General features: G+C 51.6%; 13 protein-coding genes across 13 annotated transcripts; 6 read left to right on the forward strand and 7 right to left on the reverse strand.

The window, feature by feature from the left end:
- The first annotated feature begins 23 nt into the window (after positions 1 to 23).
- Positions 24 to 8,220, forward strand: OGAPODRAFT_16320 (uncharacterized protein). Its single transcript, XM_018354346.1, has one exon. It carries the CDS (start codon positions 4,085 to 4,087, stop codon positions 6,371 to 6,373), a length of 2,289 nt encoding a protein of 762 aa, XP_018211719.1. The 5' UTR covers positions 24 to 4,084; the 3' UTR covers positions 6,374 to 8,220.
- On the reverse strand, positions 24 to 8,222 carry OGAPODRAFT_99792 (uncharacterized protein). The gene has a single exon (XM_018358100.1). The coding sequence runs from the start codon at positions 7,432 to 7,434 to the stop codon at positions 6,418 to 6,420; it is 1,017 nt and encodes a 338-aa protein (XP_018211720.1). The 5' UTR covers positions 7,435 to 8,222; the 3' UTR covers positions 24 to 6,417.
- On the forward strand, positions 50 to 1,600 carry OGAPODRAFT_8051 (uncharacterized protein; the record flags this gene model as incomplete). The annotated part of the gene is made up of 1 exon (XM_018356460.1): positions 50 to 1,600. The coding sequence occupies one exon, from the start codon at positions 50 to 52 to the stop codon at positions 1,598 to 1,600; it is 1,551 nt and encodes a 516-aa protein (XP_018211721.1).
- Positions 1,647 to 2,984, forward strand: OGAPODRAFT_8052 (uncharacterized protein; the record flags this gene model as incomplete). Its single annotated transcript, XM_018356461.1, has 1 exon — positions 1,647 to 2,984. The coding sequence occupies one exon, from the start codon at positions 1,647 to 1,649 to the stop codon at positions 2,982 to 2,984; it is 1,338 nt and encodes a 445-aa protein (XP_018211722.1).
- OGAPODRAFT_8053 (uncharacterized protein) lies at positions 3,107 to 3,922 on the forward strand (the record flags this gene model as incomplete). Its single annotated transcript, XM_018356462.1, has 1 exon — positions 3,107 to 3,922. One exon carries the CDS (start codon positions 3,107 to 3,109, stop codon positions 3,920 to 3,922), a length of 816 nt encoding a protein of 271 aa, XP_018211723.1.
- OGAPODRAFT_48244 (GTP-binding protein) lies at positions 7,608 to 8,228 on the reverse strand (the record flags this gene model as incomplete). Its single annotated transcript, XM_018355577.1, has 1 exon — positions 7,608 to 8,228. The coding sequence occupies one exon, from the start codon at positions 8,226 to 8,228 to the stop codon at positions 7,608 to 7,610; it is 621 nt and encodes a 206-aa protein (XP_018211724.1).
- An 84-nt stretch (positions 8,229 to 8,312) lies between these two features.
- OGAPODRAFT_16321 (uncharacterized protein) lies at positions 8,313 to 9,067 on the reverse strand. The gene has a single exon (XM_018354347.1). It carries the CDS (start codon positions 9,033 to 9,035, stop codon positions 8,430 to 8,432), a length of 606 nt encoding a protein of 201 aa, XP_018211725.1. The 5' UTR covers positions 9,036 to 9,067; the 3' UTR covers positions 8,313 to 8,429.
- A 366-nt stretch (positions 9,068 to 9,433) lies between these two features.
- OGAPODRAFT_16323 (uncharacterized protein) lies at positions 9,434 to 11,581 on the forward strand. Its single transcript, XM_018354348.1, has one exon. The coding sequence runs from the start codon at positions 9,648 to 9,650 to the stop codon at positions 11,544 to 11,546; it is 1,899 nt and encodes a 632-aa protein (XP_018211726.1). The 5' UTR covers positions 9,434 to 9,647; the 3' UTR covers positions 11,547 to 11,581.
- A 123-nt stretch (positions 11,582 to 11,704) lies between these two features.
- On the forward strand, positions 11,705 to 15,064 carry OGAPODRAFT_82333 (uncharacterized protein; the record flags this gene model as incomplete). Its single annotated transcript, XM_018356609.1, has 3 exons — positions 11,705 to 11,773; positions 11,795 to 14,781; positions 15,046 to 15,064. The coding sequence occupies 3 exons, from the start codon at positions 11,705 to 11,707 to the stop codon at positions 15,062 to 15,064; spliced, it is 3,075 nt and encodes a 1,024-aa protein (XP_018211727.1).
- A 611-nt stretch (positions 15,065 to 15,675) lies between these two features.
- Positions 15,676 to 17,490, reverse strand: OGAPODRAFT_47808 (uncharacterized protein; the record flags this gene model as incomplete). The annotated part of the gene is made up of 1 exon (XM_018355562.1): positions 15,676 to 17,490. A coding segment is annotated over one exon (1,815 nt), but the record flags the coding sequence as incomplete, so codon positions are not given.
- Positions 17,491 to 17,583: 93 nt separating this feature from the next.
- OGAPODRAFT_99808 (uncharacterized protein) lies at positions 17,584 to 18,931 on the reverse strand (the record flags this gene model as incomplete). The annotated part of the gene is made up of 1 exon (XM_018358101.1): positions 17,584 to 18,931. Exon 1 carries the CDS (start codon positions 18,913 to 18,915, stop codon positions 17,584 to 17,586), a length of 1,332 nt encoding a protein of 443 aa, XP_018211729.1. The 5' UTR covers positions 18,916 to 18,931.
- Positions 18,932 to 19,027: 96 nt separating this feature from the next.
- On the reverse strand, positions 19,028 to 20,577 carry OGAPODRAFT_16324 (uncharacterized protein). The gene has a single exon (XM_018354349.1). It carries the CDS (start codon positions 20,567 to 20,569, stop codon positions 19,052 to 19,054), a length of 1,518 nt encoding a protein of 505 aa, XP_018211730.1. The 5' UTR covers positions 20,570 to 20,577; the 3' UTR covers positions 19,028 to 19,051.
- A 50-nt stretch (positions 20,578 to 20,627) lies between these two features.
- Positions 20,628 to 22,351, reverse strand: OGAPODRAFT_16325 (uncharacterized protein; the record flags this gene model as incomplete). The annotated part of the gene is made up of 1 exon (XM_018354350.1): positions 20,628 to 22,351. A coding segment is annotated over one exon (1,525 nt), but the record flags the coding sequence as incomplete, so codon positions are not given.
- Between the last annotated feature and the right edge of the window lie 5 nt (positions 22,352 to 22,356).

Consider the following 22,356-nt stretch of genomic DNA (forward strand, 5'->3'; position numbering starts at 1 on the left):
TTTCTTGTATATACATAGGCAAACGATATATAATAACAATATAGATTTGATGGAGCAAAGTCATTTTGCAGGCTCAAGAGCCAACGGTAACACCAGCAATGGCATCGGTGATGCCTTTGGACAAGCACCTGGAGTGTCGCATTACACTTTGCCCGGAGTGATGCAGTATTTGCAGTCGCAGTTTACCACAGTGGAGCGCAACAGGATGATGTCTGATTTAGAAAGGTCAGCTTTGAAACTTCGTATTGTGGAGCTCGAGAGCGAAAGAAATACGCTCAAGCTCCAGAATGAAAAGTTGAAAGCTCGTGTGGAGGAATTGGAAAAGGAACACACGCAGACCAAGGAGCCTTCGACGGATGAATCAAATGTTGATCGCCTGCTCACTGTGGACAATATCGATGTCACAAGACTTGTGAAGGCAAGACAATTCCTAAAGACGGCAACAAATGAGATTCTTTATATGCTGAAAAGTCCCACGGTCGAGCTTTCAGACCCATTGCATTTTTCTAAAGACGAGACATATGAATTCTACTCTAACCTTAACGCACGCTCGACGCCATCACAGAAGGCCAGCACATTATCTTCTGAGGACAGTGCTGCTGCTGATTACCTAGATATGGCTATTTCGTTAGAGGCCAACAACAAGCCACACAATGACGATAATCACAAAGTTCCTGCACAGGCAGTTGCTAAGCCATCCAAAACCACGGTCATAAACGAAACCATTGGCAAATGTTTCTTGGTGGATGGATTTTTATTTGCGTATCTACCGGATAAGAAATGCATCAACGTTTGGTCCAACTCCAAAAATGGTGTTGATTTGAAACACACTGTTTTGGTGGGCTCCACAAAGGTGGAAGACGTCCTTTATCATAAAGGGGTGCTGATTGTTTTGAGCGTCAAAAACGTTCTTGCGTTTAAGCTGGAAACCAAAGAAATCTCAATACCGCTGGCCACGTACGAGTGGGACGAACCTATACATTTTATCGATTTTAGGGAGGACCGACTCGTCGCCGTTTTTGATGACAAGGTTGAAATACTCAAGCTAGAGCGCCAAGATGAATGTTTTGAGCCGATTTATGCCATTGACCGCAATTCCGACATTAAGTTTCTGGCAGCCAAATTCACAAACCTGCACGATTATGATCTGGCAATTCTCTCCAACAAGTCGTTGATTTTGCGCAACACAAAACAGCAATTCAAGAGCAAGCTCACGAAAACGAAGGCGTGGAACGCAAAAACTTTCGATAATGTCATCGTGACACCCGAGTATGTTCTCTCACGAGAAAAAACGGCTCTCTCTTGCATTTGGTATAAAGATCTCTCCTTTGACGAGCGCGTTATTGAAGAGCTCTCGGATAAGGCTCAACTAGGGTTTTCCCTTGATGACCCCGGCTTGTTGTTTGTCGTGAGCCCGAAAAATAGTGGCTCCCAGTTGTTATTCTATCAATGGAGCGACGATGAGTGCAGCGTTTCTTCTCAGATGGAACTGGACGAGCAATTCAAGCAGGTGTGCGTGGGGCAGTTTGGCAGTAAGGGAGCGGTTGTGGGAGTTTCCGCAACCGGTATCTCTCTTTTCAATGAATGGGAAATAATTTAAGCAGTTCCAGCGCTATGCAAGAAAAACATCGATTTGAATTTACACCATGATAGGCAACCATTTTGTGTTCAAGAGAGTTTTGCTAACCATCCTCTTTAGCTTCTTTGCATCGCTGTTGATCTACACTGATTATTTGCAGGAGTTATACTTATTCAGCAATAAGTTCAGGCTCACAGAGTTTAAAGTGGACATGAGCACCTATCATTTTCTGAAGAAATACTCTGACCTGGAACAGCATTCGCTCTCTTCTATTAAGCTTTCAAAGGTCTTGAACACCATAGAGCAAACGAGTGGCGATTTGGATACTGCTGCTAAAGAATTATATCTATATCCTCCATTTCCCAAGTTGGACCTCGTCTATGTGGGGCCCACATTTATCGAGAATGGTTCGCTATCGCTCAATTGTGAATACAGTTTCATGAAATTCAAGTGCCGTGTGCAAGGGCTCATTCGCAGCGAAAAGACATATCTGGTTAACACATATTTGAGCGACTCGAAATTCGAGGAAATTGAGTTTCATGCTTTGTGGAGAAACATAGGCCAGTTCTTCAAGGCCAATCGTCATAGCGACGAGAACAGTACGAATTTGCGTTTAATAGCGAATTACCTGTTCCTGTTTGGCTTTAACGGTACCCATATCCCTCTTTTTGCGTCCTCGTCCGCTGAGGTCGACTCGGCAACCATTGAAAATAAGATCGAGCTTTACAATAAGATACAAAGCACTATTCGGGACTTCATCGCGCTGGTCCAGTTAAAAATGGTCAATTTTGCGCTCATTGCTGTTTCGTTCATTGCCGTCTTGGTATTGCATCTTATTCTTTATTGGGTGCTCTACCTGGTATGCGGGTATGGATCAAAAAAAAATGCTGAAAACGGCCCTTTGGTGAACCACAAGGATGTTGTTGTGCAGGATTTCAATTCGCACTCCAATTGCGCGATAAAATTCGACCAACCAAGAAAGCCCGATTTGATTACCGGGTCATCTGATCTGGAGCAGCAGAGTGACAACAACGCAGATTTCCAGAACCAGGATCTATTGGGTAAAAGCCGTTTCGCGTTTGGGCTTATAATAATTTATTGTCTCGTCCACTATCTCGTGTACTACGTTATTGATTTCCTAATTCAGCAAGCCATCAACCAGGTCTTCCGGAGTGTCACAAATGGAGAAATCGAGCTGAGCGGGATAAGCAGCACAAACACGTTGGTTGCAGCTTCAGGACTACCAGATTTGGCCCCGTTGTCCGATGGCTCCAGCTGGAACAATAGCGGAGGAGAAACCTTTACTTCGCTGCTAAATATAAGTGGCCTGGTTCTGAATACGCTTATATTCAGCTTTTTCCACTACCTTTATGGCATTTTGGTGTACGTTTACACGCTAACTTGAGTATGCCAAGATTGGGCTCTCCAAATTTTTTTTTGGAGCGGTGAATCCGATATATTCGAAAGCGGCTATAAAAGGATCTGGTCGTCATAAAATGTGGGCTATCTTGCATACGATTGACGAAAATGAAACAATTTTTGCTTCTCCCGCTACTTTGCAAGGTTGCTTTTGGACGTGCAAATCCTATTGCATTTGCCGAGGCTCTTGCTTTAGAGCATGGATCCGCTTACGCAAACACCATGGGTGAAATTGCAATGCTCTACCCAACTGATAGAGAATGGTCGGAAGAGGCGGAGACAATTGCCCCATGCGGGTCCTACGCTACTCCTTCCAATAGATCGGAGTTCCCCCTGGACGATGGTTTCGTGGCCTTGGTTGCAAAGTCTCACCAGGCATGGTCTGTCAACCTCAAGATTTCCTACAGCGACAATCCAACGTCGAATGATGACTTTGATACATGGGCCACTCATAACTTGACCAGTCAGATCGACATCGGACACACATGCTACTACCTGCCAGACATTCCTTCCAACATCAATAGCGGAGACCATGCTACCATCCAGCTGGAGTACATGGCTCTGGAAGATGAGTCGAACGTGACGCACTACGCCTGTGCCGATGTCGAGTTTGTTGAGAAGAGTGTCTTTGAGGTTACCGAGTATGCTCTGGACTGCTTCAATGCTACCGATGACAACTACTACTCCAGCGAGATCACTGTGGACACTAGTTCCTGGCTCTCGTCTGCCTCCTCAGCACACTTTGCTACATTGTCTGAGAGTACTACTTCCAAGGCTGCCACCACCACTTCTTCGTCAAGCAGCAGCAGTACCAGCTCTGCTACATCCACTTCTTCTTCCAGCTCCCGGGGTATGGCAGGACAAGTTGCAGCCTCGAGTCCATTCGGGCTTGTTTTTGGCTCTCTCTTGTTCTTTCTTCTATAGGTGAATGTACATATGCTAGAGAGTGTATTGTGACTTCCAGTTGTAACTTTGTAGCACGTTCATTGGACTTGGGAGTTTCCACACTTTTAGTTCTTCGCACGACCCCTTGTGGTTTTCCATTTTATTCATTATTCCGAATTTTCACTGAATTATTTTCAGCTCATGTTTAGACTCGCCAGATTTGCTGCTGCACCGCGCGTTCTGCGGAGCGCGGCGCCCGTGCGGCCGTTTCATAGATCTGCTGCTGTGCGTGGCTACGAGGAGGAAAAGGCTGTGCTCGACGACTTGTCTTCGAAGCTCTCCGAGGCCGACGTGAAAAGACTGTCGAAGATGAGAAATATAGGTATTTCTGCCCACATCGATTCCGGAAAAACCACGTTCACCGAGCGTGTGTTGTTCTACACCGGCCGTATCAAGGCGATCCACGATGTCCGTGGAAAGGACGGTGTCGGTGCCAAGATGGACCATATGGATCTGGAGAGAGAAAAGGGAATCACTATTCAGTCTGCTGCCACGTACTGTTCTTGGGACAAAGACGACGAGCACTACCATTTTAATCTTATCGACACTCCAGGCCACATTGATTTCACTATTGAGGTCGAGCGTGCACTGAGAGTGCTGGACGGTGCTGTGCTTGTTGTTTGTGCGGTTTCTGGTGTTCAGTCTCAGACGGTGACGGTTGATAGACAGATGAAGAGATATAATGTTCCCAGAATCACCTTCATCAACAAGATGGACAGAATGGGCGCCAATCCGTGGAGAGCCATTGAACAGATCAACAAGAAGCTGAAGATCGCCGCTGCTGCCGTGCAGGTGCCTATTGGAGCAGAAAAAGAGCTTTCCGGGGTGGTGAACATCATTGACCGCCAATCGATTTATTTCGAAGGCTCGCAGGGAGAAAAGTTGAGGATCGAGAAAGAGGTGCCTGCCGATCTTGTTGACCTTGTTGAGGAAAAAAGAGCTGTTCTGATCGAGATGCTGGCAGACGTGGATGACGAGCTGGCAGAGGTGTTTCTGAACGAGGAGGAGCCAAGCGCAGACTTGATCAAGGCTGCTATTCGCCGTGCTACCATTGCTAGAAAGTTCACGCCGGTGCTGATGGGGTCTGCGTTGGCCAACAAAGGTGTGCAGCCGGTTCTCGACGCGGTTGTGGACTACCTGCCTAATCCGTCTGAAGTTTTGAACACGGCCCTGGATATTGCCAATAACGAGGCTCCAGTCAATCTAATTGCCGCCTCGAACCAGCCGGCCGTTGTGCTCGCCTTCAAGCTGGAGGAAGGCAAGTATGGCCAGCTGACGTACCTGCGTGTGTATCAGGGCCGACTGAAAAAGGGAATGATGATCACACACGTCAAGACGGGCAAGAGAGTGAAAATTGCCCGACTCGTGAGAATGCACTCGAACGACATGGAAGACGTGGACGAAGTGGGGGCCGGTGAGATCTGCGCCACGTTCGGAATCGACTGCGCCTCCGGAGACACGTTCACAGACGGCCAGGTCAACTACTCGATGTCGTCGATGTACGTTCCGGACGCTGTGGTGTCGCTGTCGATCCACCCTAAGACCAAAGATGCGGTCAATTTCTCCAAGGCTGTGAACCGGTTCCAAAAAGAAGACCCTACGTTCCGTGTGCACTACGACAAAGACTCGAAAGAGACCATTATCAGCGGAATGGGAGAGCTGCACCTGGAGATTTACGTCGAGAGAATGCGCCGTGAGTACAACGTCGAGTGCACGGTCGGTCGTCCTAGAGTTTCATACAGAGAGACCGTCCTCAGCAGCACTCCGTTCGAGTACACGCACAAAAAACAGTCTGGAGGTGCTGGTCAGTACGCCAAGGTGATGGGTGAGTTCAAGGCCACGTCCCTATGCGACCCAGAGTACATTGGCGCGTCTCCAGAGGAGGATATTCGGTTCAAAAATAATTTCCAGACGAAAATTGTGGGTGGAAAAATTCCGGAAAAATATCTCCTGGCCTGTAGCAAGGGATTCGAGGAGAGTTTGGAAAAGGGTCCGCTTACCGGCTCGCGCGTTCTGGGTGTGCACATGCTGATCAACGATGGTCAGACACACGTGGTGGACTCGTCGGAACTGTCTTTTAAGACGGCCACGCAGTTTGCGTTCAAACAGGCGTTCCTGAACGCGCAGCCGGTCGTTCTGGAGCCGATCATGAACGTGGTGATGACCTCACCAGCCGAGTTCCAGGGCGCTGTCATTGGGCTGATCAACAAGCTTGGCGGCGTGATCCAGGACACCGAAAACACGGCAGAGGAGTTCACCATCACGAGTCTGTGCTCGCTGAACAATCTGTTTGGTATTGCTTCGCAGCTGCGTGCTCTGACTCAAGGAAAGGGAGAGTTCACGATGGAGTTCAAGGAGTACCAGCCTTGTCCGCCACAGCTGCAGAAAAAGCTGGTGGAGGAGTACCAGAAGAAAGGAAAGAAGGATTAGTGTATATATCGTTGTATATAGCCCGTATAAAGAGAGCTCTGATTTCAGCTGAGCGCAGACATGTCGACCTTGCCCGAGTCGATCCAGGACTGGTCGACCAGCTTGTCACGGGCGGCAGACATGTGCACGTACGACGACTTGATGGTGCCCTCAGAAACACCGGTCTTCTCGCTGATCCGCGACAGAGGGATCTGTTGCTTGAAGATAGCCGTCGAAAAATAGATAACCGTGGCGGCGATCGTGGTGGGCGACCGTCCCTCCAGCACACCCAGCTCCTTGAGCGTGCGTGCAATGTGCTGTGCAGAGGTGGTGATCTGCGGCGAGAGACCCAAGTGCGAGCAGAAGCGGCCCACAAGATCCTCTGGATTGGTCTGTGTGGTGGAGATATTGTTGTTGCGGCGAGTGATGAGTCCATCCTGTTCTGCGTCTTTCCTCTGGATAATTTGCTTGATGATCTTGAACACCTTCCCGATATCCTTTTTCGGCACGTTTGTCAGCGCCCAGATCTCGTTGTACGTTCTAGGCACGTCTGCCTTACGACATCCAAAGAAAATCGACGCGGCCATTATGGCTTCCTGGCTCTTTCCCCTCAACATCTTGTCGTCATGCACCAGCTTGTACACCTCTTTGGCGCCGTCCTGCACAACACGCGGCAGTTGATATCCATCACAGAGCTGCGAGATCTTGGAATACGCAGACTGCAATGCGTAGTCCTTTCTATCAACGACACTACGGTTCTGGATCCGGTTCAACTCCTTGGCTGCACGGTTGCCGTCAACTCCAGCACTTATGACCGTAGACAGTTGATCTGAATCAAGCGCTCCGTTCGTGGCCTCTCCCACACGCGATGGATCGTCTCCGTTCTGGTCGTCGTTGGCAAACGTTCTCCATTCAGAACGAGTGTCTATTATTCGAGAACTCAACACCAGGCCGCAAAGAGCACAAACGATGTCTCCCTCGCTGTGTCTTTCAACAATCTCTGGGGGATACACCTTACACTCTGGACAAACCAGAGTGATGTTGAGGTTGACGCCCTTTGGTCTCTCGGATGGCGAAGGCATAAAGACAAGAAAAAAAATTAAAGCCGGTGCTTATGTAAATACAATTATGGTCGGAGAGATTTGAAAGTACAAATGGCGGTGGGGGACAATTAGCACGAAGAAGAAGGGCGCGATCGAAGTTGCAATGGTAGTCCAACTCAGTTGGAATACAACTTCGCCAAGGACGTGCGCTCCTAACAGCCGCATGACCCATAGCTATCTCCGTCGACGTGGATGTTCACTGCGTCTGTATAGTCGTCACTGAACTCTAGGCTCTCTTCCTGCTGCAGCGCGTTTCTGGCCACCACGTCGAACGCCTGCTCCACGTTGACAGCCTCCTTTGCGCTTGTTTCGAAGTATGGCAGGTTTCCCATGCTGGCACATAGCGACTGCGCTTTCTTGGACGAAACAAGTCTCTTGTTCTCCTCCACGTCGATCTTGTTGCCAATCACCACAAACGGAAAGTTGTCAGGGTCTTTGATGTTGGCCTGGATAAGAAACTCGTCCTTCCAGCTTTGTAGGTTCTCAAACGACTTGGTGTTGGTCACGTCGTACACCAGAACACAGCAGTCCGATCCCCGGTAGAATGCGACTCCCAAAGACTGGAACCGCTCTTGGCCAGCCGTATCCCAAATCTGCATTGTCACTTGTTTATCGTCAATGACAAGGTCCTTGGGCAGGAAGTCGGCCCCGATGGTGGCCTTGTACTGCTGCGAGAACTTGCCATTGATGAACTGTTGCATCAAAGACGTTTTTCCAACGCCAGAGTCGCCCAAAATAATAACCTTGAGGATGGTTTTCTTACGAGTGGACATGGGCAATTGTAAAATGATGAGGCAAAGGCAAAAATATTTACGTAAGGAGAAACAAAGTGTACAATTACATTTCTTGTGGTTGATGTTTAATTGTTTGATTGAGAACTATAAATTCGGCATATCATATCATATCCATAATCATAACTTGGGATGAAAACCCAACAACTTCAAGCTACTCATCCCATTGGAATTGAGACCCGCTTATGCGGACTTCTTGTCGTACGACTCACTGCTCGAGATCTCAATTCTCTGCAGTCCCTCCTCTTCCTCGCCACTCTTTGGAACGGTCAGGTTCAACAGACCGTTCTCAAACTTGGCTTGGATCTTATCACCATCGACCTTCACTGGCAACTTCAAAACCCGTGAGAATTTACCAACGGTTCTTTCGGTGTAAGTGTTGTTAGCCTTAGTCTTGGTTGTCTCGCGCTCTGGAATTTCACCCTTGACAATCAGCTCATTCGTCTTCTTGTTGTAGTCAATGGTGACCTTGTCCTTAGGGGCTCCTGGAATGGCAACAGTCACGTCGTATGAGTCGTCGTTGTCGTGGATATCAACTGGTGGAGCAAAGCTGTCGTCGAAGAAAGCGGATGGCCTGAACAGGTCCCATGGGCCTGAGGTCTGGTTCGATGGTCTGGCCACCTCCTTTCCCTCGTTTCCGCTCTTTTTGTTGTCCAGTCTTCTGTTGCCTGGAGCCGTGGAGGCAACCGATGATCTGAAGAATGGATCGCTGAACAGACTGTTCAGCTGTGCCACCTCCTGGTTGATGTTCTCAAAGAAGCTGTAGAATGGATCGTTGTAGTAAGACATCTTGTTCGCGCTTTGTGATTGACTCGTACTCAAACTAAAAAACTCTGGTTTGCCAAGGTGCCACCACCAGGTCAGATTTATACCCTGTCATCACGAGCCGCAGAGCCACGGTTACGTAAGCCGCCGCCACGCCATCGAAATTTCTGGGCACCGCAGGAACTTTCTGGAGAGCAGGAGAGCACCAATCTGCTGTTCTCAGGGGTTCCCGAAAGCTCCATCTGGTAATTTCTTGTTTCAATTTGCCAGGTGACCTCACGCCACTGCATCTGCCACTCCAATTGCTTGCTTTATTGCGCCCGCTGGCACTTGGCAGTCGTCCTGCGTTACTCTTTGATACACTCCAAAACTTTCGCACCCTCACATGCATCATCTCTTTTTTCCTGTCTGGCACGCTGGATCTGCATGGGGGGCGCTCTGAGTTTCCAGGTGGTGGACACGTCCCATTAGAGCTTAGCACGGCGTGCCGCATACGAGCGGGCAGTGTCGGGTTACGTAAGCCGAAATTCTCCTCGCAAATACCCAGGCGAAAAAGATCTTTTAAGGCGCAAACACTAGGCGTGCATGTTACAACCCAGCATCTAAAACTGCTGCATTGTTGATACCACTGACACCATGTCGCGGCCCAAGCAAACAGAGGTGCCGTCCAAACCGGCGTTCACAAACGCCCAGCGAGTCGGGTCTGGAGGGTCTGACACCGATGGGCGACGCAACTTTACTCCCGAGAACAAAGGTCTGGCGGCGAAGCAGGATGCGAAGAACAAGAATACCAAGTCGTCGATGGTTGCTGTTGTGCAGGAGCAGGCGCAGAACCCGAATCTCGTGCACATATTGCCTGTCTCGAATATAGTCAACACCGTTGGTTCAGGGACCTCCTCTGCGACGACGGGGTCCGGATCCGGATCGAGCGTGGTGGCCAATGGGACGATGGGCAGCTCCGCGTCGGCAGGGGTGTCGCGCCAGGTGAGCTCGGCAGACATTTCGAAGACGGCAAGTGCGACTACAGGGAATGGCGCGTCAGACTCATTTTTGACACACCTCAAGTCGAAGCGGTCTGTTATCGACGGGCCGGTGATGGAGGAGGGGCTGCGGCCCAAAAAGGCTGGCGCGGCGTCGAGTTTGATGAATTTGCGCAACGCCAACACGGTTTCATCGACGTCGACGATACAGAGCAAGGCGTCTTCGAGAGCCGAGTTTTTCGCTGCAAAATTACACGACGCGATCAAGGTGGACGACAAAAACAGCTCGGACTCAGAGGAGACGTTTGTCTACGACACCTCGACGAACGAGCGGCCAGGCGAGCCGGAGACGGCGAACGACGAGACGCTGACGGCGCAGCAGACGATCAGCGACGGTGTGCGCGATAGAGAAGCGCTGGCGGGGGCCGCGACTGTTGTGCGGCAGGAGGATGCGCCGAGCGAGACGTGCAGCAACCGGTCGGAACACAACTTCAACTCCACAACGAGCCAGGACCGCGCAGAAGAGCAGGACCGTGCGCAGTCAAAGTCGCCGGTGCCGCCGGCGGAGGACAGGAACCAGCTGCGGCAGATCACGTCGCGAGTTTTCGACTCGAAAGGCGTGATCCCGAGACGATATTCGGGCATGAATTACGAGATCGACGATTTGGAAGAGACTTATTCAGCGCAGCAGGTGAACGAGCCGGATATCTATTCCGACTCGGACGACGACGCGTCGTTGAGCGAGCACGCATACAACAACAACAACTATGGCAGCATCAGCTCAGACGGATACTTGAGCAACTTCCAGAACGGCGTTTATTTGCAGCAGCCGTTCTTGGAGTCCCGCAACAACAAGCTGGGAGGCAACAAACTGAAACGCAAGCCGAAAAACTTGTATTTTTCGCCGCACGACTTCACGGGCGCGCGCGAGGTGCGCATTCGCCAGATCAAGAGCTTCTGCTACACAATAGGATTGATATTGGTGCTGCTGAGTGTGGGGTTCATGAGCGGCTTTATTTTGGCCACAACGAAAGAATTGCAGCATACGCAGATCGACGCCATTTCCGACGTGCTCATTTCTCAGGAGGAGCTTGTGTTCAACATGGAGGTGGAGAGCTTCAACCCTGGGTTCCTGTCGATCACGATACAGGACGCCAACATCGACGTCTTTGCGCGGTCGCAGTACGTGGACGCCGAAGAGGCCGACAAGAAGAGGACGCCGCGGCCGGTCTCGACCATCTTGCTGGGCACCGTGACCAGCCTGGACGTGCCGCTGCATTTTCAGGGCGGTTTTTTCAACCGGCAGCTCGATTGGAGCACGACGGAAATAAAAATCAAAAATCCCTGTTCATTTGACGACTCTGGCGAAATTAAAATTCTCGAGCCGGCCGAGAAATGGCTCAACATTTCGAAAAACCCCTTTGATCTGATCATTCGCGGAGTGCTGAGCTACCAGCTGCCGATTTCGACGTCTAACCAGACGGTCAGCGTAAGTAGAACGTTCGAGGTGAACCCGAAGGACCTAGAGGGCCCTATTCCGGGCACCAAGGAATAAATTAATTGCTAGTGTGCTATTGTGGAAAAAGCGCCATTAGTGCAGATGGCGCCTCTCCAATCCCGAAATAAAAGGTTTTTGTAAATATTTGTGCGAGTGCATATGGCTATATAGAGCGTATAAATTGGCAGGTGTTCCCACTGCGCTAATTTATAACCATGACTCTTGAACAGAAGCTAGGTGGACTAACCATCCACAACAATTTCAGCGCAACCTCTTTCCAGAACGTGGAAAAAGCAGATTTGCAGGGCCCCGGCTACAAATCTGCGGTCTTCTCTGGAAAGGAGGAGCAGATGGTCCAGGTGATGGACGAGCTAGACTCTACAGGATTCATCCCCGAGAACCTAATCGAGTCTGAAACAAGGTATTTTTACGAGTCGCTTGGCATTGACGACACATATTTTGCTTCAGAGTCCGTCTCTGTCATCGTCTCGCATATACTTGCCCTTTATTCAGCAAAGGTGGATGCGTTTGCGAGAGGACTCACGGATCGCCCGTTCCTGCATCATCGCCGTGAGACCGACGATCACGCCGTCTACTTTGATGCCGCAGGCTGGGACGATTTTGAGCAGGAAATCGACGACAAATACCTAGATCGTGCCGTGGAGGAAACCCCCTACCGCTTGGAGTCCTTCAATTCCAGATTGCCGACTGGTGACGTGGTGAAATGCCAGTTTGTTTACAAATGCAAGTTCCACACGCAGGGGGTGTCCGCTAGCAGCGACATTGAGCTCGTCGGAGACTCCACCTTTTTGAAAACTGCCACTCCCCACACTAAATTGCTATATTCAGAAGTTTTGAACGAATTGGCAGCCACCGAGGGTCCCGTGATTAAGCACTTTACTGTGGCTGCCACGGGTGAACAAAGGATTATCATTGGGTTCCGCCGCAACAGTTCGCCTCGGTACAGCTCGGCGCTCAGCACATTGGCCAAGTACTACAATGTGAACCTCAGACGCAAGTATGTGGAGAACTTCGCCAATGGCTATTCCATCATCTCCATGTACATCGACTACACGGATGGCCTGAGTCCCGATGCTACCATCTACCAGATGGCCAAGGAGGCCTCCTTGTTGTACTGCATTCCGAACAACATGTTCTACAGCAAGTTTGCCAGCGGTGAGATGTCCATCCAGGAGTCTATATACGCTCATTGCGGTGTCATCTTCGTGACCCATTTCCTCAACAGGCTGGGGCCAGAGTTCAATGCCCTTAGAGAGCTGCTCTCGCACTCTGTCTCGCCACAGCATGCTGAAATTATCGACAAGATTAAAAAGAGACTCACTTCCGAGACGTACACCCAGTCGTACATTGCCGAGTGTTTTGAAAACAACAAGGACCTGATCAGCCAGCTGTACAGACATTTTGTTGACCACCACTACACCTCGACCTCGTTACAGTCCACTCTCTCCTACCAGAGAGTGGAGAAAGTGAGTCCGATCGAGAACGACGAGGACTTTGAGAAGGCGCTCAACAGGTCGGCCTCAGCCAACGAGGGCCACAAGCTTGTCCTGCGGGCATTGTACTCGTTCAACAAGAGCGTTCTCAAGACCAATTTCTTTGTCACGTCCAAGATCGCGCTCTCTTTCAGACTGGATCCATCGTTCCTGCCAAAGACGGAGTATCCACAGACGCCTTTTGGAATGTTTTTCGTTGTTGGTTCTGATTTCAGAGGTTTCCACATCAGGTTCAGAGACGTTGCTCGTGGAGGTATCCGTATCGTCAAGTCCCGGTCCAAGGACAATTACTTCACGAACATGAGAACACTGTTTGACGAAAACTACAACCTCGCAAGCACTCAGCAGCGCAAAAACAAGGATATCCCAGAAGGTGGGTCTAAGGGTGTGATTCTGCTGAACCCTGGCGCTGCCCAAGAACGTCCGAAGGAGTGCTTCACCAAGTACATTGACTCCCTGTTGGACCTTTTGATCAAGGATCCTCGTAAGGAAACCATTGTCGACCTCTACAACAAGCCAGAGATGCTGTATATGGGGCCAGACGAATACACTGCAGGGTTCGTGGACTGGGCTACTCTGCACGCTCGCAAGAGAGGTGCCAAGTACGGCTTCCCTTGGAAGGCTTTCTTCACCGGAAAGTCGCCTACTCTCGGTGGCATTCCTCACGACAAGTATGGGATGACGTCTCTTAGTGTCAGAGCGTACACAGAGAAGATCTACGAAAAGCTGGGTATCACCGACTTGGGAAAAATCACCAAGGTGCAGATAGCCGGTGGAGACGGAGATTTAGGCTCGAACGAAATCAAGCTGTCCAGAGAAGAAAAGTACGTTGCTATTGTTGACGGCTTTGGAGTGGTCGTGGACGAGGACGGACTGGACAAGCAGGAGCTGTTGAGATTGGCTCACGAGCGCAAGGGCAACCAGCACTTTGACAAATCCAAGCTTGGACCTAAGGGCTATTTGGTTTTGGTCGATGACACTGATGTCAAGCTTCCAGACGGCCGTGTTGTTGCCAGCGGGTTGACTTTCCGGAACAACTTCCATTTGACGTTGAAGGAGAACTTTCCAAACAACTTCATCAAGCTGTTTGTTCCGTGCGGAGGCCGTCCGAACTCCCTGGATGCCAACAATGTACACAGTCTGATCGACGAAAAGACCGGCAAGAGTATCATTCCGTTCATTGTTGAAGGAGCGAACCTGTTCATTACGCAGCCAGCGAAGCTGATGCTGGAAAAAGCTGGTGCTATTGTGTTTAAGGACGCCTCGACCAACAAGGGTGGAGTGACTTCTAGCTCGCTGGAGGTTTTGGCCGCCCTCTCGTTTGATGACGAAGGGTTCCTCAAACACATGTGTGTGGACTCTGCCACCAATAAAGTTCCGGAGTTCTACATGCAGTACGTGAAGGAGGTTCAGCAGATCGTGGTTCGCAACGCACGCAATGAATTCGAACTTTTGTGGTCGCTGAAGGAGCAGACAGGCAAGCCTTTCAGCATCCTCAGCGACGAGCTTTCCATGGCTATTAACAAGTTGGCCGACGAGCTGGCCTCTTCCAAGGAATTGTGGGACGACGACGAGAAGTTCAGAAACGATGTCCTTACCGACGCTCTCCCTCATTTGCTGCTCAAGCAGATCGGCATCCAGACCATCCTCAAGAGAGTGCCTACTGCGTATCTGCGGGCCATCTTTGCCACTCGTCTGGCATCGGAGTTTGTTTACTCTAGGGGAATCGACAGCAACCCTGCCAAGTTCCTTGAGTTCATTTCTTCCCTGAAACGGCGGTTTGAGGCTGGTCAGCGGAATGTCGGCTAAGCTCGAGGTCGACACGTCTCTGGGCCTCGTACTCGATCATGTTGGACTCCATGATACGGGTCCCGATAGAATCGGCTATAAAAGCGGTGACAAACGTCGACACGCCCAGATAGACTTTCCATTTGAACGGCAGCGCTTGATAACGCTGCCATAGAGACCGCTTTGGTGGGTGTGGACGTTTTGTTGTTCTAGAAGACATAAAGATTACTCCACACTTCTTTCACACAACACAGCCATAAAAAAAAAATCTAAATAAAATTAAATCTGACTTTTCTATTTTATTTACATTATGCAGAGTCGTGAGACGTGATACGGTACATACCCTCGCCCTCCATATCATCGTCCTCTTCGAGGCCGTTGAATGTGTTGTATAACCGCTCTCTTTCCTGTTCTTCCTGTCGTAGATAGTCAGAATCGGATTTCGGATTCCTGGATGTGGTGGCTGTTTTCCCTGAACTGGCCTGCAGCTTGGATGTGTCGAGCGAGTTGCGCGCCATGGCGGCCATTCTGCTAACCGACGCATTGGACGACTCGCCGATCGACGCCGAGCGCTGCGACTGCGCGTACTCGGAGTCAAAGTCGTCCTCTGGCTGGATGATGTCGAACTCGTACTCGTCCCGTCTGCGGGCCCGGCCTGGCTTTTTGCGGCTCTTAAGCATCCAGATGCAAATGATGAAGCCCAGAGCAAGGAAGAACACAAAGTACTCCTCGTAGTGTGTGTCGGACGCCCGATACACGCCATCTCCGGTCTCAGCCGACGGCGTGGCTTGGTCTGTAGAGGCAACGGTGCTGGCCACGGTAGGGGCGATCGACAGGGTCGTGGATGCGGCAATGGCGGTTGTGTCCTTGTGGTCGCCCTGAGTCGCACTGTAATCCTCGTCCAAGCTGAATCGTTTGGCCTTTTTTGGATCGAGAGACTCGCCGAAAAATCGCAGCTGCCAGTTTTCGAACGTGAGCTTGTTGCGCTCGTTTGTGTTGCGCACCTCCAAAGTCCAGTTACCCGGGCCAGGCTCCCCCCAGTGCGCGACTGACGAGAAGGTCCAGTTGCGGAACCCGTCACTGTTGCGGTCGCGCTTTCTGCTCTGGCCCAGGTCCGACCTGATCCCGTTCGGCGACACAAGTGTCACCTCCACGTCGCCGCGTCGCTCCGCCGCGATGTTCACCGTGACGGTCACGTGCTCGATCCGCTCCAAATTGGCAGCCACCAGGTCGTCGCCCGTCACCTCGAACGTGGTTGTGACAGAGCCAACGTTGTCGACTTTTTTGTTCGCATGCTGTACGGGCGAGTAGTACCACGCCTGCGGCTTGAGAAGGGTCCAGTTCTGCGCCGCCTGCACCATGCGGTCTGCGTCCAGCTTCCCCCAGCCAAAGACCGGCGAGTAGCGACGACCCTCAATGTACGAGTCCTGCCAGCTCGGGTCGTTCGAGTTGACTTCCGTTGCCTCCTTCACCGTCAGCGCCTGCACGTCACGCCACGTGAGGTCTGGATTGGCCTGTAAAACAAGCGCATAAATTCCTGCTGCCAATGGAGCAGCAGCAGACGTGCCGCCGTGCGCAGCCGTGCACTGGTTGTTGACGTCGGTCGTATGGATGTGCTCGCCCGAGCCGGAGGAGTACGTAGACACCATCACGGCGGTGCACGACTCGGCGTACGGCGGATGCAGTCCCTTGTGGTCTATCGAGGTCACTGTGATGGAATATATGCTGTTTGTGTATCCATCGAAATTGCAGTTATCGTTGTGGTAGCCGCCGTTCCCGCTCGCAAACACGTACAGCGCGCCTTTCTCCTTTCTGCCTTGCTGGATGCCCTTTATCATGGCCTCGCGGACGACTTTTTCCGGCATGTCCATCGACTGCCCGTCGTCGGGCGGGCCCCACGAACACGAATAGATGTCGTTCACGTCGAGACCGTGGATCATGGCAATTGCCTCGTCCTCAGACGTAATCTCGCCCGACAGTATGCGGATTCCAGACACCTTGGAGTCGTACGCCACGCCAACGCCGCAGTACCCGTTGCCCTTGGCGGCTGCTATCTCTGCCGCGCACCGTGTGCCGTGGTAGTCGTCCGATAGACGCGGCTTGGGCAGCGGGCTGTTGTCATTGTAGTCGTAGGACCCCTCTCTGCAGAAGTTGCTCGCAAGATCGGGACTTTCGTAGTCCAGGCCATCGTCGACCAACGCGGTGACCACGTTCGATCCGGTAATATTGCGCTTCCATACAGGAACCACGTTGACGTCGTGGCCCGGGAAGTTGGCGTTCAGAATGTGCCACTGCTCGGGGAAGATGGGGTCGTCGATGCGGAAGTCCTTCTTTGCGGTCTCTATGGGCTCCATGGACGAATCGACAGCCGGTACCGGTGCTCTGTGCACGAGCCTTTTGGGCGGCAGCATGTGGACAGATCGCACTCCTGCGTCTGCCAGCACGTTGCTGAGACCGTTCTCGCGTTTATGCAGTCGCTCTGGCTCGCGGTGGAGCGTTTTCAGCTGTTCTAGGGACAACAGCCCTGGTTCAGCCTCTTTGTCCTTGTGTACAGAAAAAACATGGTACTTGTCCACGGCGCGCGAGGGATGCTCGTAGTTCAGCTCAGGCAGTTTCTGGATCAGCCCTGCTACCTTGTCGGCCGAGATCTCCAACAAAAAGTAGTGCTTCTGCCGGTAATCTCGCGGCGGAATAAACATGTTTGGTAAAAACAGCACAGCGGAAAAATAATTCTAAAAAAAATGCTAAAAAGTGTAATAATTAAAATAATTTTAATAATATTGATATTCTCTTTACATCTTGGCCAGAGCTCCCATAGGGTCGTATGGCGGAAGAACAATTGGGTCGGTGTCAAGAAGCTTGAGTAGCTCTGGCACCTCGCTCTTCTCCACAACCACCTGGTACACGTACTCCTTGAAGTAATCGTGCGTCATCACATAGTACCCTTCGTTGCCCTTTTTGTTGGACCAGCTGTTTTCCACTCTGTAACGCACGGGTTTGCCGTTGTCGTCCAGGTGGACGGCTGTGATCAGCATCGCATGGGTCATGAGCGACTGGTTGTAGAGGACACGCGAGGCCTTGTCGACGGCACGGTGGTCATAGCCGATCAGCTTGTAATCCCAAAGATCGATGTCCATGATTCCTCTGCTGTTGTCCATGAACTTTGGTGTGTCGGTGCCGAAGAAAACGGCCTTGTTGTTCTTGATACGCTGGACAACGGCGTCCGCAAGCACGTCGATTTCCACGTTCAGATAAGTGACCGGTTTTGTGCCGACGACGTTGTTGAGCCTGTCGATCTTGATCATTCTGTTGTACGGGTTTCTAGGATCGTTCAGCAGAGAAATGTACTCTGGCGTGTCGAACTCAATCACATCCTTCACAAATGCCTTGGGCGTCGTCGTGATCGTCTGGAACTTGCCGTCCTTGTCGTAGAAGTCCCACGTAAATTCCTTGTCGGGAGCCGGAGGCACGCCCAAAAAGATACACTGCAGCCTGTAAACCTCGGCGATCATCTTTGCCTTGTCGTCCTCCACGGACTTGCCTGCAGCAAGCTTTTCCCGCAAAACCTGGGCGTACTCGCGCAGCTTGGCCAGCAAAAGCTTGTTCATCACGCGGGATGCGGTGGTGTTGTAGGTGTCGGGATAGACGGCGTTCGGAACAATTCCGTACTTGTCGACGATCTGGGTCATCATGGTGAACTGGCCGCCGTCAATGATTGGGTCAGTGAGGAAGAATTGAACCAAACGCGAACTCACGTCCTCTTTGTACGTGTCGCAGATCTGGTCAAGGAAATAGTTGGCCTTTTCGAGCTTATCGTAGAAAAACAGGTACGACGGAGAGAGCTGGCATTCCTTCAAATTGAACTTGGACATGAGCTTGAGACGCAACATGTTGGTGGAGGCAAATAGCCAGCAGCGGCCAGAAGCCTTCTGGTCGGTCACCGGTGCGCCCTCCTGCTGGATCTTGGTGTTGAAAACGTGAATGTCCGCAATCTCGCGGGATCTGTTGATAAGCAGCTCCTCGATGTTGCCGTGCTGGAACACAGACGCTGCGAGCTTGCTGACAGGGTCTTTCTCAAACGACTCCGTCCATTTAGCAATTGAATTGAGGGATATTTCAGACATGGTTGTAAACTAAACAATTAAAACATTTAAAATAATAAACAGATTTAAATAAATGGGAAAATAAAAACGGCACTATCGATGCCGTCCCAGATAAATAAATATTTTGATGTCATCGGAATTACGTTAGCTTACCTAATTAGATTTTGCTCTGTTCCAAAACGTCCGGGGTGGTGACTGGCCACTGGTAGATGTTACGGTTCTGGAAAACGTAGCCGTTCCTCTTGAGGTAGTCTGTCAGGCCGGCTGGGCCTCTGGAGCCGTACGCATATGGCTGTGGGGTTGGAGCATCTGGGCCTTCAAGGTAGTTGAGCAGCGGCGTGAACAGGCTCCAACTGATGTCGAGCTCGTCGTCCCTGACAAAGTTGGAGTGATCGCCGCGCAGACAGTCTCTGATGAGCGACTCGTAGGCCTCTGGAATGTAGAAGTTGGAGTATCTGCTCTTGTACGACAGGTCGAGCTCGGTAACGGCAATGCTGTTGCTAATTCCCGGCACCTTGGTGTTCATTTTCATGTACATGGCCTCGTCCGGCTGAATGCGGATGACCAGCTCGTTTCTGTTGATGTCCTTGAACATGCCGTTGGAGTTTTCTCTGAACTGGATTCTGATCTCCACCTTGCCCTCGTTTAGCGCCTTTCCGGCCCTCAAAATCACAGGAACACCCTGCCACCTCTCGTTCTCCACCTGGAGCGTCAGACAGGCAAATGTGACACACTTGCTGCCAGGCTTGACGGTCTCGTCGTCCAAGTAGCCCGGCTTCGAGCCGTCCTCGGACCGCGTGTACTGGCCAACCAGAACGTTGTCCTTGTCGAACGGCTTGATCGATTTGAGCAGCCGGACTTTCTCGTCTCTAACGGCCTCTGCGTCGAACGAGACCGGTCTCTCCATCATCAACAGCGTCAGCACCTGGAACAGGTGGTTCTGCATCACATCTCTAATGATACCGATGGAATCAAAATATCCACCTCTTCCCTCGGTTCCGAACGGCTCCTTGAAGGAGATCTGGATCGACTTGATGAAGTTGTTGTTCCAGCAGGCCGACAAAAAGTTGTTGGCGAACCGGAACGGAACAAGGTTCTTCACCATCTCTTTCCCCAAGTAGTGGTCGATTCTGTACAGCTCGTCCTCGCTCCAGAGTGGGGCCAGCTCCTTCTGCAACGCCTGCGCAGAGGCCAGATCGTGGCCGAACGGTTTCTCGATGATGATCCTTGCAATACCTTTGTCTCCAGGATGGACATACCGCTTCAAGTTGGCGGCCACCGTGGTGAACACTGATGGAGGCAAGGCCAGGTAAAACAGTCTGTGCGACTCCTTGACCTTGCTGGCAGCGTCATATTCCTCAATCGTCGAGTTCAGCTTCTGGTAGCCCTCCGGAGTGTCGTATGGCCCGGAGATATAGGTCACCATCTTGAGAAACTCGTCCACTTGGGCCTTGGACTTTTCGGTCGGAGTCTTGAAATAAGGCTTGATTCTCGTCCTCAATTCCTCTTCAGTGAGCTTCGACCGGGCATAGCCAATGATCCGGGTGCTACTGGATAGGAATCCTTCCCTGAACAGTCCAAACAGGGCCGGAAACGTTTTTTTCTTGGCGAGGTCGCCAGAAGCGCCGAAAACAACAATCACTGTGTCCTCTTTAAACTCGACTGTAGAAGACATGACGGAAAATCACAAGTCAGTATACTATTCGCCACAAACGACTTTTCGTAGGTTTTTTAAATAAGCAAGCGGTCCTCTCGAACTGTGCACCGCCACGGCGTTGGTAACTAATCTATGAAAAAAATTGGGCCTGCACCGCCACATGTGTACTCCGGAACAGAGTAGTCCTGAGGCCACGCCGCCTCGGGGATACTCGGACTTGTGGCGCAGAAAAGCGGTATCTCCAACCGGCTACTCCGCGATTACAAATTCTGCGTCTACCAGCGAGACCCAAGAGCGATAGACGTCGTGTCTGTTGGTTTCTCCACCGCCTTGAAACGGGTCCGCGTCGTGCGCTCGTCGCTCAGCCCAAACTCCTCCTCAAATGAGTCAAGCCAGTTTCGCACCCTACTGGTGAGAACTCCGGCCACCGAAATGCTGGTGTAGAGGTGTCGGACCTGCTCGACCCAGTCTTTGGATGCAACCTCTGCCGGCCCGCTGATCTGTCCGCCGCCGTTGATGCACCCCCCGGGACACGCCATCACCTCGACAAGGTCGCACTTGTGCACCTCCGGGCCTGTTTCCTGCTTCTCGCCCGCGTCCTGGGCCATGCGCGCGCGTCGTCTCGCCGCCAGTCTACCGCCCATTCTGGTGCTACCATTTTTGAGCTTGCGCACCAAATTTTGGATGTTCTTGAATCCGTTCACCACGCCCGCCGTGGCTAGCACCTCGGACCCGCTCACAAGCCGCAGCTCGTAAATGTCCGGGTTTCTGCCGTTTATCGTCCTGATCTCTGTGTTTTCGTGCTTTTTTTGCAAGTGCAATAAATACTGGAGCGCATACCCTCCTGACGACGAGCCTTCGCAGTTGAGCCATGCCGCCTCCGCATCGGGCCAGTCCCGGGGCGCATACTGCTCATAGATGTGCGAGATCGGGGTCGCGTCGTGCTCAACCTCCTTGATAATCTTGTCTATGTTAATGTTCTCGTCCTGCAGTAGCTGAATGAGCTCTCTCGGTGTGATCACACAGTCTACGTCAGGCGCCTCCCCAGGCGTCTCGTGCTCCGGCCGCGCGGCCTCCAGCTTCTTGTCAAAGCACGGCATGATCGACAGATGGTACACCTGGTCCAGCGAACAACCATATTGTCGGCCTACCAGTCTCTTGAAAATGCAGCCGGTGATCTGCTGCGGCGACTTGACCGTGCTAAGTTTCGGCAAGATGTGTGGATGAGTCTTCTCGGCATAGAGCACCCAGCCGGGACAGATGGAGGTGAGCACAGGCCCCTGCGAGCCATTCTGCTTGCTCTCGACTATCTCGTGCGTCAGTGTGTCGGTTGCTATCACACGGCCCAGCCCCGTGCCTACCACGCTGACAAATCCCAGGTGGTTCACAAATAGATGGATCAGCATCTTGTCGACCTGCTCGATCGTCAGCTTCAGTGCCGCTGCCAAAGAGGCTCTCGACTGATGACTAATGCTCATGACAAACTTTTTGTTGTGCCGGTCTTGCTTGAGCGCGTTGATCAGTTCCTTGTGGGAGTGCTGCGCAACAAGCACCTCTTCGGCCGAGGTGATGCAGCCAGAGCACGCCAGACAGTCAGCCAGCGATATCTGTGCCTCCTGGAGCCGCGAGCTGGATCCGTCGATTTCAACCTCGAGGGCGTTGCCCTGTGCGTCGATCTGGATATCCACCGGGCCGCGGCCGTCTGCGTTCCTGGTGTTCGACGACTCCGCCGGCTTCACACACGCCACTCCAGGCGTGATGAAGTCGTTCAGATCATCTGCAGATAAGATGGCACTCATACAAAT

This window comes from Ogataea polymorpha (assembly GCF_001664045.1).
Source record: "Ogataea polymorpha strain NCYC 495 leu1.1 chromosome Unknown OGAPOscaffold_3, whole genome shotgun sequence".
Taxonomy (NCBI): Eukaryota; Fungi; Ascomycota; class Pichiomycetes; order Pichiales; family Pichiaceae; genus Ogataea; species Ogataea polymorpha.

What these genes read in the sequence shown, in the direction of transcription:
- OGAPODRAFT_16320 (XM_018354346.1), top strand. Translation starts at nt 4,085, where the DNA reads ATGTTTAGACTCGCCAGATTTGCTGCTGCACCGCGCGTTCTGCGGAGC.
- OGAPODRAFT_99792 (XM_018358100.1), bottom strand. Translation starts at nt 7,434, where the DNA reads ATGCCTTCGCCATCCGAGAGACCAAAGGGCGTCAACCTCAACATCACT.
- OGAPODRAFT_16321 (XM_018354347.1), bottom strand. Translation starts at nt 9,035, where the DNA reads ATGTCTTACTACAACGATCCATTCTACAGCTTCTTTGAGAACATCAAC.
- OGAPODRAFT_16323 (XM_018354348.1), top strand. Translation starts at nt 9,648, where the DNA reads ATGTCGCGGCCCAAGCAAACAGAGGTGCCGTCCAAACCGGCGTTCACA.
- OGAPODRAFT_16324 (XM_018354349.1), bottom strand. Translation starts at nt 20,569, where the DNA reads ATGTCTTCTACAGTCGAGTTTAAAGAGGACACAGTGATTGTTGTTTTC.